This window comes from Entelurus aequoreus, linkage group LG02 (genome assembly GCF_033978785.1).
Source record: "Entelurus aequoreus isolate RoL-2023_Sb linkage group LG02, RoL_Eaeq_v1.1, whole genome shotgun sequence".
NCBI lineage: Eukaryota > Metazoa > Chordata > Actinopteri > Syngnathiformes > Syngnathidae > Entelurus > Entelurus aequoreus.
In genome coordinates, this window is record NC_084732.1 from 1400001 (window position 1) to 1414238 (window position 14238).

Sequence of the window (14238 nt, forward strand, 5' to 3'; positions counted from 1 at the left end):
GTTTAAGAACAACATTTCTTAACCAGCTATTGCAAGGAATTTAGGGATTTCACCATCTACGCTCCTTAATATCATCAAAGGGTTCAGAGAATCTGCACGTAAGCAGCTAAGCCCGTGACCTTCCATCCCTCAGGCTGTATTGCATCAACAAGCGACATCAGTGTGTAAAGGATATCACCACATGGGCTCAGGGACACTTCAGAAAGCCACTGTCAGTAACTACAGTTGGTCGCCACATATGTAAGTGCAAGTTAAAACTCTCCTATGCGAGGCGAAAACCGTTTATCAACAACACCCGGAAACGCCGTCGGCTTCGCTGGGCCTGAGCTCATCTAAGATGGACTTATACAAAGTGGAAAAGTGTTCTGTGGTCTGACGAGTCCACATTTCAAATTGTTTTTGGAAACGGTGGACGTCATGTTTTCCGGACCAAAGAGGAAAAGAACCATCCGGAGTGTTATAGGCGTAAAGTGTAAAAGCCAGCATGTGTGATGGTATGGGGGTGTATTAGTGCCCAAGACATGGGTAACTTACACATCTGTGAAGGCGCCATTAATGCTGAAAGGTACATACAGGTTTTGGAGCAACATATGTTGCCATCCAAGCAACGTTACCATGGACGCCCCTGCTTATTTCAGCAAGACAATGCCAAGCCACGTGTTACAACAGCGTGGCTTCATAGTAAAAGAGTGCGGGTACTAGACTGGCCTGCCTGTAGTCCAGACCTGTCTCCCATTGAAAATGTGTGGCACATTATGAAGCCTAAAATAGCACAACGGACTGTTGAACAACTTAAGCTGTACATCAAGCAAGAATGGGAAAGAATTCCACCTGAGAAGCTTCAAAAATGTGTCTCCTCAGTTCACAAACCTTTACTGAGTGTTGTTAAAAGGAAAGGCCATGTAACACAGTGGTGAACATGCCCTTTCCCAACTACTTTGGCACGTGTTGCAGCCATGAAATTCTAAGTTAATTATTATTTGCAAAAAAATAATAAAGTTTAGGAGTTTGAACATCAAATATGTTGTCTTTGTAGTGCATTCAACTGAATATGGGTTGAAAAGTCTAACACAATTTCCCAACTCATATGGAAACACGGTTGGGTTTGTAAAATAATTCTGGTTTTGCCTACCGACCTCGAAGCAATTTTATTTGGTGCACTGTGTAATGATAAGTGTGACCAGTAGATGGCAGTCAAACATAAGAGGTATGTGTCGACTGCAAAATATGATGGCAATATGACTCAAGTAAACAACAACAACGAGACACGTGGGGGGTGTTGGAGCCAGAGAGAGACACACGCCCAGAGACACACGCCCAGAGACACACGCCCAGAGACACATGCCCAGAGACACACGCCCAGAGACACACACCCAGAGACACACGCCCAGAGACACACACCCAGAGACACACGCCCAGAGAGACACACGCCCAGAGACACACGCCCAGAGACACACGCCCAGAGAGACACACGCCCAGAGACACACGCCCAGAGACACACGCCCAGAGACACACGCCCAGAGAAACACGCCCAGAGAAACACGCCCAGAGACACACGCCCAGAGACACACGCCCAGAGAAACACGCCCAGAGACACACGCCCAGAGAGACACACGCCCAGAGACACACGCCAAGAGACACACGCCCAGAGACACACCATATTGCTGGAAAGCAAGCCGGAAGACTCGATTCAAACTGTCTACCGGGCTCCCGAAGATCTGTCGGCCAGGAGAACCCACAACAAGAGGGAAACCTCACAACCACATTAATAGCCATAACCGTGCTATTACATTTTCACACCGTTACATCCCTAGTGAGTCCGACAGGCCGACTCACGTCAACATAAGAGGTTGTCGGCCGAAACACACACAAAAAAATACGGGCGAGTGACGAACTTTTCAAACTACAGCAGTTTGTTGACATGTTTTAATGCAGCGTAGTTCTAGTTCGATGAAGTGGAAAAAAAACACCGCAACACATGTCGACATAAACGGACCTACGGATTGAACGGTAAATGGCATGGTGATAAACGGCGGTAAAGTGGTATTAGCCTTTTAAATTAAATGATCGTAAACCTGTGGTTGATTACGGACCACGCTGAAAAAGCTGCTTACATGCTAACATGAAAACAAGAGACCGTAACGTCTTTCTTCATTAACGGGTTGCCCTATTAGAAACGGTTCTCGGTAGGATTCAGTTCGGTTGTACAATCCCAATATTGGTAATCAAAATGTTCAGTGAATACCTCCAGTCAAGATACTAGCTAGCTAGTATCTTGACTGGAGGTATTCACTGAATAGTGAATACCTAATAGCTAGCTACTAGCTAGCAACTAGCTAGCTGTTGCCCTATTAGAAACGGTTCTCGGTAGGATTCAGTTCGGTTGTACAATCCCAATATTGGTAATCAAAATGTTCAGTGAATACCTAATAGCTAGCTACTAGCTAGCAACTAGCTAGCTGTTGCCCTATTACAGGGGTCACCAACCTTTTTGAAACCAAGGGCTACTTCTTCGGTACTGATTAATGCGAAGGGCTACCAGTTAGATACACACTTAAATAAATTGCCAGAAGTAGCCAATTTGCTCAATTTACCTTTAACTCTGTTATTATTAATAATTAATGATATTTATCTTTGTGGAAACACTGATCATCTTAATGATTTCTCACAATAAATATATATAGAAACAGATAAATATCAATATGCAACACTTTATTTTTATATTTTCTCTAAGTGCACATTTTTCAAATTGAACATTTTCAAATGATCACTTCTAAGACAGTCTTGTGAAATCACAATATCCCATTTTAACTAACTAGCCACTAACATTTTTTAACAAATCATGAATTACTTTGTACCATGTTTGTACAAATAATAACTCATGTAAAATACAAAAGTAAACTCTCAAATTTTTAAATCATGTCACACTTTGAACTGGACACCAAATCTGTTATCTGTTTCTTTGTCAGTTAGTGGGAAGCCTGGCATTGCATGCTGTTAACTAGTGTGTTGTACTCTGGTGTGTAACTTGACACTGCAACTCTAAGTGAGTCTTGCAGATGTGCATCAGTGAGGCGAGTTCTGTGTTTGTTCTTGATGAAGTTCATGTCAGAAAAGGCTGATTCACAAAGATAAGATTTTTCCTCATTGTTTGCGGAACCTTCTTAATCTTTTGGACATATTTTCACAGCAATCTGGCCTTAAGCTTAATTATGATAAATGTAAAATGTTAAGGATCGGAAATCTAAAGGGAACGTCCTTTCGAATGGAATGCAAAGTGCCTGTTTTGTGGACAGATGGACCAGTTAACATACTTGGTGTTGTTGTCCCAGAAAATCTGGAAGATCTAGGCTCAGTAAATTATGATAATCGACTAAGAAAGCTGGACAAAATTATGCAATTATGGAAAGGGAAATCCCTAACCTTGTATGGTAAAATATCTATTGCCAACTCGTTAATTATTCCTCAATTTATTTATTTGTTTTTGTCATTACCAGCTCCATTACAAAACTTTTTTAAGATTTATGAGCGGAGGGTCTTCGATTTTGTCTGGAACGGCAAACCAGAAAAGATTAAAAGAAAGGTTTTGTACAAAGAGTATGAATATGGAGGCCTGAAACTTCTCAACCTTGAAGCTATGTGTCTGTCTTTAAAAGCATCAATTGTTCCAAAGATGTATTTAAACATTGAGTGGTACACAAATGTCCTGTTGGACAAAAAACATGTACTGTATCAAAATAAATTGTATCCTTTTTTCCAAGTGATCCCCTCCCAGAGAGTCTGCTGGGAAACATGGCGGGGTTCATAAAGGAAACAATCCACTCATAGTGGTGTTTTCAATTTTATGTGCCAGAAAAAAGACACGATATTTTGCAGCAGTTAATATGGATGAACTCTAATATTGTAATAGATGGAAAGCCTTTCTTTTGGAAAAATATGTTTGAAAGAGGAATCATTTTTGTCAATGATATTATCAATGAGAATGGTAAAATTATGAAGTATGATGAATTTAGAGCTATGTATGGTGATGCTTGCTCAAGCTTTTCATTTTATCAACTAACTGGAGTCATTGGGAAAAGATGGAAACAAATAATTAATTATGGAACTACTAAATTATTAGTTTGTAAACCTCTAATAAGAAATTCTAGTTGGCAAAAAGGAACTAAAATAAATAGAAAAAGATATAATTTTTATTTAATAAAGAAATCTTTGAAGGCTGCCTCATAAAACACAAATGGGAAATGGGAGGACTTTTTTGACTGCCCGTTGCCATGGGATGCCATATTCAAACTAATCTATAAAACTACTATCGATGTGCAAAATCGTTATTTTCAAATTAAAATTATTTATAACTTCTTACCCACGGGGAAAATGTTAAAATTATGGAATATGACAGAGTCAGATGATTGCCGATTTTGTTGTCAGGAGCCTGAATCCACCCTGCATTTGTTTTGGTATTGTCATATTGTGTCTTTGTTTTGGGTGGAAGTTGAAAAAATGTGTTTAAGGATTGGTTTGTTTATGAAGCTTAATGTGGTTTCTGTTATTTTAGGAGAGTTCATTGACAATCATGATTTAGTCAATTTAATTATAGTACTCGGTAAAATGTTTATTTTTAAGGCCAAAAACAGATATTCACTTAGTATTACTTTCTTTAAAACATTTATTCAGTATTTTCTAACTTTAGAAAGTTACATGGTTGAAAACGATAATGATGCCAAAAAACATTAAAAAAAAGATGAGAAGTCCTCAAAGGCTTATTTTGAAAGTATAATTATGTTTATAGATTATATGATATCTGTTGTTGTGTTCCCTCATTTGAGTGACCTGGACATAATCTGGACTGTACATAAATGCTTATTTTGAAAATGTAATTTTGTTTATAAATTATATGCAATCTGTTGTGTTCCCTAATTTTTTTCTGTGTACATGAATGAAGGTGTGTGTTGCTGAGTCCCACTTGGACATTATCTGGACTGGGCCTGGTTTTAAAAACCCTTTAAACAAATCTAATTTCATTGACAACCTGGTCTGTTGAAGATAACATTTTCTTGGATAAAAAAGAAAGTAAAACAATATAAAAATAATTACATAAAAAATAGTAATTAATGAACATGTTAGTGGACCAGCAGCCTATACAATCATGTGTGCTTCAGGGACTGTGTCCCTTGCAGATGTGTTGTCTATGTTGTGGGAACCAGAATATTGGTAGCAGAAAGAAATAACCCCTTTTGTGTGAGTGGGTGTGGATGAGTGTGCATGGGGGAGGTTGTTTGGGTTGATGCACTGATTGAAAGTGTATCTTGTGTTTTTTCTATGTAGATTTAATTAAAAAAAAAACACACAAAAAAAACAAAAAAAACAAAAAAAACATTTTTAAAAAACATTTTTTTTTTTTTTTTTTTTTTTTAGAACAGGCCCGCGGGCGACTCATCTGGTCCTTACGGGCGACCTGGTGCCCGCGGGCACCGCGTTGGTGACCCCTGCCCTATTAGAAACGGTTCTCGGTAGGATTCAGTTCGGTTGTACAATCCCAATATTGGTAATCAAAATGTTCAGTGAATACCTCCAGTCAAAATACTAGCTAGCTAGTATCTTGACTGGAGGTATTCACTGAACAGTGAATACCTAATAGCTAGCTACTAGCTAGTAACTAGCTAGCTACTAGCTAGCAACTAGCTAGCTAATAGCTAGCAAGTAGCTAGCTGTTGCCCTATTAGAAATGGTTCTCAGTAGGATTCAGTTCGGTTGTACAATCCCAATATTGGTAATCAAAATGTTCAGTGAATACCTCTAGTCAAGATACTAGCTAGTATCTTGACTGGAGGTATTCACTGAACAGTGAATACCCAATAGCTAGCTAGTAGCTAGTAACTAGCTAGCTACTAGCTAGCAACTAGCTAGCTAATAGCTAGCAAGTAGCTAGCTGTTGCCCTATTAGAAATGGTTCTCAGTAGGATTCAGTTCGGTTGTACAATCCCAATATTGGTAATCAAAATGTTCAGTGAATACCTCCAGTCAAGATACTAGCTAGCTAGTATCTTAGTCAAGATACTAGCTAGCTAGTATCTTGACAGGAGGTATTCACTGAACAGTGAATACCTAATAGCTAGCTACTAGCTAGCAACTAGCTAGCTACTAGGTAGCAACTAGCTAGCTACTACCTAGCAACTAGCTAGCTGTTGCCCTATTAGAAACGGTTCTCAGTAGGATTCAGTTCGGTTGTACAATCCCAATATTGGTAATCAAAATGTTCAGTGGATACCTCCAGTCAAGATACTAGCTAGTATCTTGACTGGAGGTATTCACTGAACAGTGAATACCTAATAGCTAGCTACTAGCTAGTAACTAGCTAGCTACTAGCTAGCTAATAGCTAGCAAGTAGCTAGCTGTTGCCCTATTAGAAATGGTTCTCAGTAGGATTCAGTTCGGTTGTACAATCCCAATATTGGTAATCAAAATGTTCAGTGGATACCTCCAGTCAAGATACTAGCTAGCTAGTATCTTGACTGGAGGTATTCACTGAACAGTGAATACCTAATAGCTAGCTACTAGCTAGCAACTAGCTAGGTACTAGCTAGCAACTAGCTAGCTACTAGCTAGCAACTAGCTATCTGTTGCCCTATTAGAAACGGTTCTCAGTAGGATTCAGTTCGGTTGTACAATCCCAATATTGGTAATCAAAATGTTCAGTGAATACCTCCAGTCAAGATATTAGCTAGCTAGTATCTTAGTCAAGATACTAGCTAGCTAGTATCTTGACAGGAGGTATTCACTGAAGAGTGAATACCTAATAGCTAGCTACTAGCTAGCAACTAGCTAGCTACTAGCTAGCAACTAGCTAGCTGTTGCCCTATTAGAAACGGTTCTCAGTAGGATTCAGTTCGGTTGTACAATCCCAATATTGGTAATCAAAATGTTCAGTGAATACCTCTAGTCGAGATACTAGCTAGCTAGTGTCTTGAGTGGAGGTATTCACTGAACAGTAAATACCTAATAGCTAGCTACAAGCTAGCAACTAGCTAGCTACTAGCTAGCAACTAGCTAGCTGTTGCCCTATTAGAAACGATTCTCAGTAGGATTCAGTTCGGTTGTACAATCCCAATATTGGTAATCAAAATGTTCAGTGAATACCTAATAGCTAGCTACTAGATAGCAACTAGCTAGCTGTTGCCCTATTAGAAACGGTTCTCAGTAGGATTCAGTTCGGTTGTACAATCCCAATATTGGTAATCAAAATGTTCAGTGAATACCTCTAGTCAAGGTACTAGCTAGCTAGTATCTTGACTGGAGGTATTCACTGAACAGTGAATACCTAATAGCTAGCTACTAGCTAGCAACTAGCTAGCTACTAGCTAGCAACTAGCTAGCTGTTGCCCTATTATAAACGGTTCTCAGTAGGATTCAGTTCGGTTGTACAATCCCAATATTGGTAATCAAAATGTTCAGTGAATACCTACTAGCTAGCTACTAGATAGCAACTAGCTAGCTGTTGCCCTATTAGAAACGGTTCTCAGTAGGATTCAGTTCGGTTGTACAATCCCAATATTGGTAATCAAAATGTTCAGTGAATACCTCCAGTCAAGATACTAGCTAGCTAGTATCTTGACTGGAGGTATTCACTGAACAGTGAACACCTAATAGCTAGCTACTAGCTAGCAACCAGCTATCTACTAGCTAGCAACTAGCTAGCTATGCTCTAAAGCTTAGCTTCAGTGTTTACTGCTCAATATACTTTATTTTTCAATGGCAGTACAGTACCTGTTTTAATTCATTAGTACCCCCACCGGACACTTGGCTAGCCGTGTTTGCTAGCTCGTTAGCACAGCTAAAAAGGACAGACTTTGTCCCGATACGGTGATCACAGTGTTCTCGCGTTTTTAATCCGACATTCAAAGACGCGGCTGGGAGACGGTTTAAGCGCTCAACTCCCGTCGCGGTCGCTCGGCGTTGTTTTATTTCGGCGCGTGACGGACTCTTGTGAAGTGGCGAGGCGGCACGGGCGGCGCCGCCGCTTGCAAACAGTCAAACAAAAACGCGGGCGAGAGCAGAGCGGCGGCATTAAAATTCAGAAGATAATTGCATCCGCTCGCACCCCCAGCCTGTTGAGAAAGTGCTACGTTTAATAGTCTCTATAAAGAAAATAGCTTTTTATCTCGCTCTCATTTTCATTAATTCCTAATTGGGGTGGGGGGTTGTCTGTTATTATTTCTTAGATTAAAATAAACATCGCCCATCCCGTGTACAAACCCATCACACTACACGCGTGTGATAAGGACTTCATGCCTCTGTGGATAAATAAACAATTTCATCTCCACTGGTGGAATTAAGTTGCTTACAGCCTTAAGCTAAGACGCTCTCATTTATATTTATTTATATTTCTCTCCAAAGACTTAAAAGCACATTGCGGCTTTGGCAAATTAAGTTCACCCTCTTCCATTTTTTTCCTTTCTTTTTTGACCTGCTTTATATGTATATCTTTAATTAGTGTCTTGTTTAGCTTAAACTGACTGATTATCGCGCAGTCGTGACCTAATTACCGCGCTCGCTTTCCCGGCGCCCCGAGGAGCTCGCCAAAGTTACCTTAAAAACTTGTGTAATCATTAGCAACGAGCCTTGCTTAATCCCCATAAACGTGCACTTAAACGGCTGAAACACGCCCGCTGACGGCTTCATCGGACGCCGCCGCGTGTGAAGGGCTTGAGGAATGTGCAGCTGTGACTTCACTTTGTTGTTCTTCACTCCCGTCTTCACATTGTTGCGCTTACAAGTACTTCGGAATCCGCATTAGACAATAAATGAAGGATTAACTGGGGGAGCATTGGTGGTTCCCACACAGAAGGCCCTCCCCAGTTCAATCCCCGGCCAAGACGGGTTGTTTTTCCAGCAACCGTGAGTTAGCCGGCGGGAAAAACACCGGGGACATTCTGTAAAGTTTTGCTTCTTACCTGAAGAAGGAGACGAAGGATGCGGGCTGTCGTCCTGGACGCTTCCCGTCTGCGAGTGGCCGCCTCCGGCCCCGCTCTCCTCCGTCACGTTGGAGGAGCCCGGCGTGGTGGAGCGGCTGATGGACTGGGACTCGGGGTCGCTGGCCGAGCCGCGGCGTTCGTCCACGCTCTGTTGCTGGAGCGCCTCCTCCGTGTTTCTCCGGTCCTTGCCGTGGACGCGAGAGTGGACGACCATCTGGTGGTAGGTTCTGAAAACCCGGCCGCAGTCGGGGCATTCGGAGGGCTTGTCCTTCAGGTTTGAGAGGCCATAGTCCATGTTGGGGTTTCCCAAGGTGGGGGTGTCTGAACCGATGTGGTGAGGCATCAAGTCGAAGCCTCTAGCGTCGTCCTTCATGGATATCATGGCGGCGCTGGCGGCCTTGGAGCCCTGCAAGGCTTCAGTGAACTGCTTCTTAGAGCCATCGGTTGAAGCCATGAGGGCATAGTCTTGTTTCTCCTTGGAGTAGGACGCCATGGCGCCGTTCATGTCGTTTTCCTGCCCCGGCGTCGTGTGTTGCTGCGGCTCCTTGGGCATGAAAGCCCGGTCCATAGCCATGCCACGAGCCATGATCTGCCAAGCCTGGTAGCTGTTGAGGGAATCCATCTCTGCCACCTTGGCGGCGGCCTGCAGGCGTTCCATGCAGCTCGACTTGAGAGGCGGAACGAGGTTGAGGCAACCCAGGAGGGAACGCTTCTCGTTCTCGCCCAACCCGTGACCGATACCCGCCGCCATGGGTCCCAGTAGCTTCCCAAGCATTTCCTTTTCCTTCATGGCGATCCCGGCTTTGGCCAACATTTGATGCTGCTCGCTCAAGCCCTGTTTGTCCGGGGAAAGGAAGCCTCCCTGGAGACAGGAGATGTAGCGGGAATAAAGGCTAGCGTGGGCTTCCTGAGCCAGGCTGCTCATGCTGTTAATGGACACCATGTCCTGCTCGCTGGGCTGTGGCGGCTTGCTCTTGATGGCCAGCTTGTTGAGATGGACCTTCATGTGATTCTTGAGGAACCAAGGTTCTTTAAAGCGGCGCCCACATATTTGGCAGCAGTGCTCAAAGGAGTCCTTATGCTTGCGCATGTGACCCTTGAGGAACCAGGCCTGGCTGAACACCTGGCCGCACACGTCGCAGCGGAATTCTGTGGCCACCTGTGTGCCGCCGGCTCCACCAGCACCCTGACCCTGCGTGGTCTCTGCAGTTATGTGGGCCTTCTCCACGTGACTGATCAGATCTTCTTCATGGGAGGCGGCAAACTCGCACAGCGTACATTTGTACGGCTTGTGGAGGATGCGGATGTGGCGATCCAGCTCCTCGCGTTTCTTGAACTTCCCTTTGCAGAACGTGCAGCGGAACCCCGTGGCCGGGTTGAGGGACTGCTCGTCCTGGGCGGCGGTCGGCTTGGGGGAAGACGACGGCTGGGCTACGGTTTCTGGAGTGATGAGGCCCGATGGCGGCGGGAGGCCACAGGCCGAGCCCAGCGGCGGCTGGAGGGTGTTGGCGCTGCTGTTGTTGAGACTCAGGTGTGGGGTCTGGGGGTTTTGGAGGAGGCTGGCGCTCCCTCTCATCTGCTTGTCCCTCAGGATGGCTCGCTCTTCCAGCTCATGGAGCAGCCTGTTCTCTTCACGGACCCGGCCACGACCTTTGCCCAGGTTGCCCAGCTTGTGGGTGCGTAGGTGAATCTTTAAGTTGCCCTTCTGAGCCGCCCGGTGGTCGCAGTAGGGACACTTGAAGGGCTTCTCGCCCGTGTGCGTGCGCATGTGCAGTGACAGGATGCTGTTGAAGCGGAAGCGTTTGCCGCATAGTGGGCAGGGGTACTTCCTGTTCTTGCGGGCGTCATCTTCAATATCATTCATCTGCGACATGATGCCCAGGTTCTGGCCGTTGAGGAACTGCTGCAGGTCCACACGCCCGTTCAAGCCGCTCAACGCTCCGGCGTCCATGTCGCGGTTGAGCTGATTGGCTAAGAGCGCCATCTGACTGCTGATTGGCTGACTGGCGAGGGCGGCGTGGTGGCTCTTCTCGTCCAACGGTGTGGCCGCCTTCTCCTCGGGTATCTGCTGCGGGCGGTGAAGGTCGGGGAAGGCGTGGCCCAACTGGGCGGTGAGCTGGTGAAGCTTCTGACTGATCGGGTAGCGGCCGTTCAGCACCGCGCTGCTCAGGTGGGCTTCGGTGTCGGGCACCGCTGACGACATACCAAGGCACAAGCTCGAGTCCTCCATCCTGCCGCACACACAAGAAGAAGAAGAAGGTGCTAAAGTACGGAGGAAACATTCTGAACAGGTGAATAAATGACAAAAAACCTTCAATGGCAATCTTCAATGTTGTCAAAAACTGTTGACGACCGAAGTTACATTATTATTAAAATTGTAACAAACTATGTTGTGCTGAAATAAATATTTTCTAACTAAAGCAATAATAAATAATAATAATCATGATTTTATTTCTTAAATAAACTGTCAATAAAATTCAATTGGAAATTAAAATATAGCTATATCAATTTAGTCATATTTTTTTGCGCTTAAGAAACTTCCCTATGAATTTTATTTATGCTTTATTTTGTTTTTTGTTCAATTCTAGACAGGCTGTGACTTAACGTTTAAATGTTTGTATATACATTGAGACCGAGTCTAAGTTCATTGTGTTCTTCATGGTGTTTTTGAAACTGCACCAATTTTTTTCCTCAGAATTGTCAACTAGATTTTCCTCCATGCGGCCCCTGAGCTGAAATGAGTTGGACACCCCAGAAATAGACATGAAAACGGATGAAAAAAAGTAAAAACATAAACATTTTTAACAAACTATATAGTGTTAAAATAAATAATTTATAATCAAAGTAGCAATAAATAATAATAATCATGATTTGTTTCTTAAAAAAAACTGTCAATAAAATTTAAGTGCAAAGGAAAATATAGCTTCACCAATTTAGTCATTTTTTTTTGCGCTTAAAACACTTCTCTATGACTTTAGTGCCACACTTCTTCTGTTTGTTGTATTTTTAAGTTATAATGCAATGATTTTTCCTCCATGCGGCCCCTGAGCTAAAATTACTTTGACACCTCTGATAATGACTCAAAAACGGATAGAATTTTTTTTACATTATTATTAAAACTATGTTGTGCTGAAATAATTTCTAACGGAAGTAGTATTAAATAATAATAATCATGATTAGTTTCTTAAATAAGCTGTCAATAAAATTTGAGTGCAAATGAAAATATAGCTTCACCAATTTAGTCATATTTTTTTGCGCTTAAGAAATTTCTCTATGACTTTAGCGCCACACTTCTTCTGTTTGATATTGTCATTACTGCCACCAGTGGTGGAAAACATATTAAAAGTTGTCGTAGTTGTATTTTTAAGTTATCATGCCATGATAGTACCTGCTCGGCCCACGTGGGAATAGACTTTCCTCCATGCGGCCCCTGAGCTAAAATGAGTTTGGCACCCCTGGTATTGACTGAAAAACGAATGAAAAAAAAAATAAAAAAATGTTCAACTATGTTTTGCTAAAATACATAATTTCGAAGTTTCTTAAATAAACTGTAAATAAAATTGAAGCGCAAATGAAAATATAGCTTCACCAATTTAGTCATATTTTTTTGCGCTTAAGAAACTTCTCCATGACTTTAGCGCCACACTTCTTCTGTGTGTTTGATATTGTCTTTACTGCCACCAGTGGTGGAACAATTATTAAAAGTTGTCATAGTTGTATTTTTAAGTTATCATGCTATGATTTTACCTGTTCGGCCCACGTGGGAATAGATAAAATGAGTTTGACACCCCTGATATTGACTCAAAAAGGAATGAAAAAAAAATACAAAAATGTTCAACTATGTTGTGTTAAAATAAAAAAAATATAAGTTTCTTAAATAAACTGTCAATAAAATTGAAGCGCAAATGAAAATATAGCTTCACCAATTTAGTCATATTTTTTTGCGCTTAATAAATTTCTCCATGACTTTAGCGCCACACTTCTTCTGTGTGTTTGATATTGTCATTACTGCCACCAGTGGTGGAACAATTATTAAAAATTGTCATAGTTTTATTTTTAAGTTATCATGCTATGATTTTACCTGTTCGGCCCACGTGGGAATAGATAAAATGAGTTTGACACCCCTGATATTGACTCAAAAACGAATGAAAAAAATATTACAAAAATGTTCAACTATGTTGTGCTAAAATAAATAATTCCTAAGTTTCTTAAATAAACTGTAAATACAATTGAAGCGCAAATGAAAATATAGCTTCACCAATTTAGTCATATTTTTTTGCGCTTAAGAAACTTCTCTATGACTTTAGCGCCACACTTCTTCTGTTTGATATTGTCATTACTGCCACCAGTGGTGGAAAAATTATTAAAAGTTGTCGTAGTTGTATTTTTAAGTTATCATGCCATGATTTTACCTGTTCGGCCCACGTGGGAATAGATAAAATTAGTTTGACACCCCTGATATTGACTCAAAAACTAAAGAAAAAATGTTCAACTATGTTGTGCTAAAATACATCATTTCTAAGTTTCTTAAATAAACTGTAAATAAAATTGAAGTGCAAATGAAAATATAGCTTCACCAATTTAGTCATATTTTTTTGCGCTTAAGAAACTTCTCTATGACTTTAGCGCCACACTTCTTCTGTTTGATATTGTCATTACTGCCACCAGTGGTGGAAAACATATTAAAAGTTGTCGTAGTTGTATTTTTTAAGTTACCATGCCATGATTTTACCTGTTCGGCCCACGTGGGAATAGACTTTCCTCCATGCGGCCCCTGAGCTAAAATTAGTTTGGCACCCCTGATATTGACTCAAAAACGAATGAAAAAAAAATTAAAAAAATTTTCAACTATGTTTTGCTAAAATACATAATTTCTAAGTTTCTTAAATAAACTGTCAATAAAATTGAAGCACAAATGAAAATATAGCTTCACCAATTTAGTCATATTTTTTTGCGCTTAAGAAACTTCTCCATGACTTTAGCGCCACACTTCTTCTGTGTGTTTGATGTTGTCATTACTGCCACCAGTGGTGGAAAAATTATTAAAAGTTGTCGTAGTTGTATTTTTAAGTTATCATGCTACGATTTTACCTGTTCGGCCCACGTGGGAATAGATCAAATGAGTTTGACACCCCTGATATTGACTCAAAGAGGAATGAAAAAAAAAATACAAAAATGTTCAACTATGTTGTGTTAAAATAAATCATTTCTAAGTTTCTTAAATAAACTGTCAAAAAAATATAAGTGCAAATGAAAATATAGCTTCACC

General features: G+C 41.5%; 1 protein-coding gene across 1 annotated transcript in view; it reads right to left on the reverse strand.

Annotated features, from left to right (window-relative positions):
- Nucleotides 1–11199, reverse strand: part of znf536 (zinc finger protein 536) — a 295445-nt gene extending 284246 nt beyond the window's left edge. Inside the window, exon 1 of the mRNA XM_062070808.1 lies at nt 8949–11199. Within this exon, the coding sequence (XP_061926792.1) occupies nt 8949–11199 (2251 nt within the window). The remainder of the gene's footprint in view (nt 1–8948) is intronic.
- Nucleotides 11200–14238: the final 3039 nt, after the last annotated feature.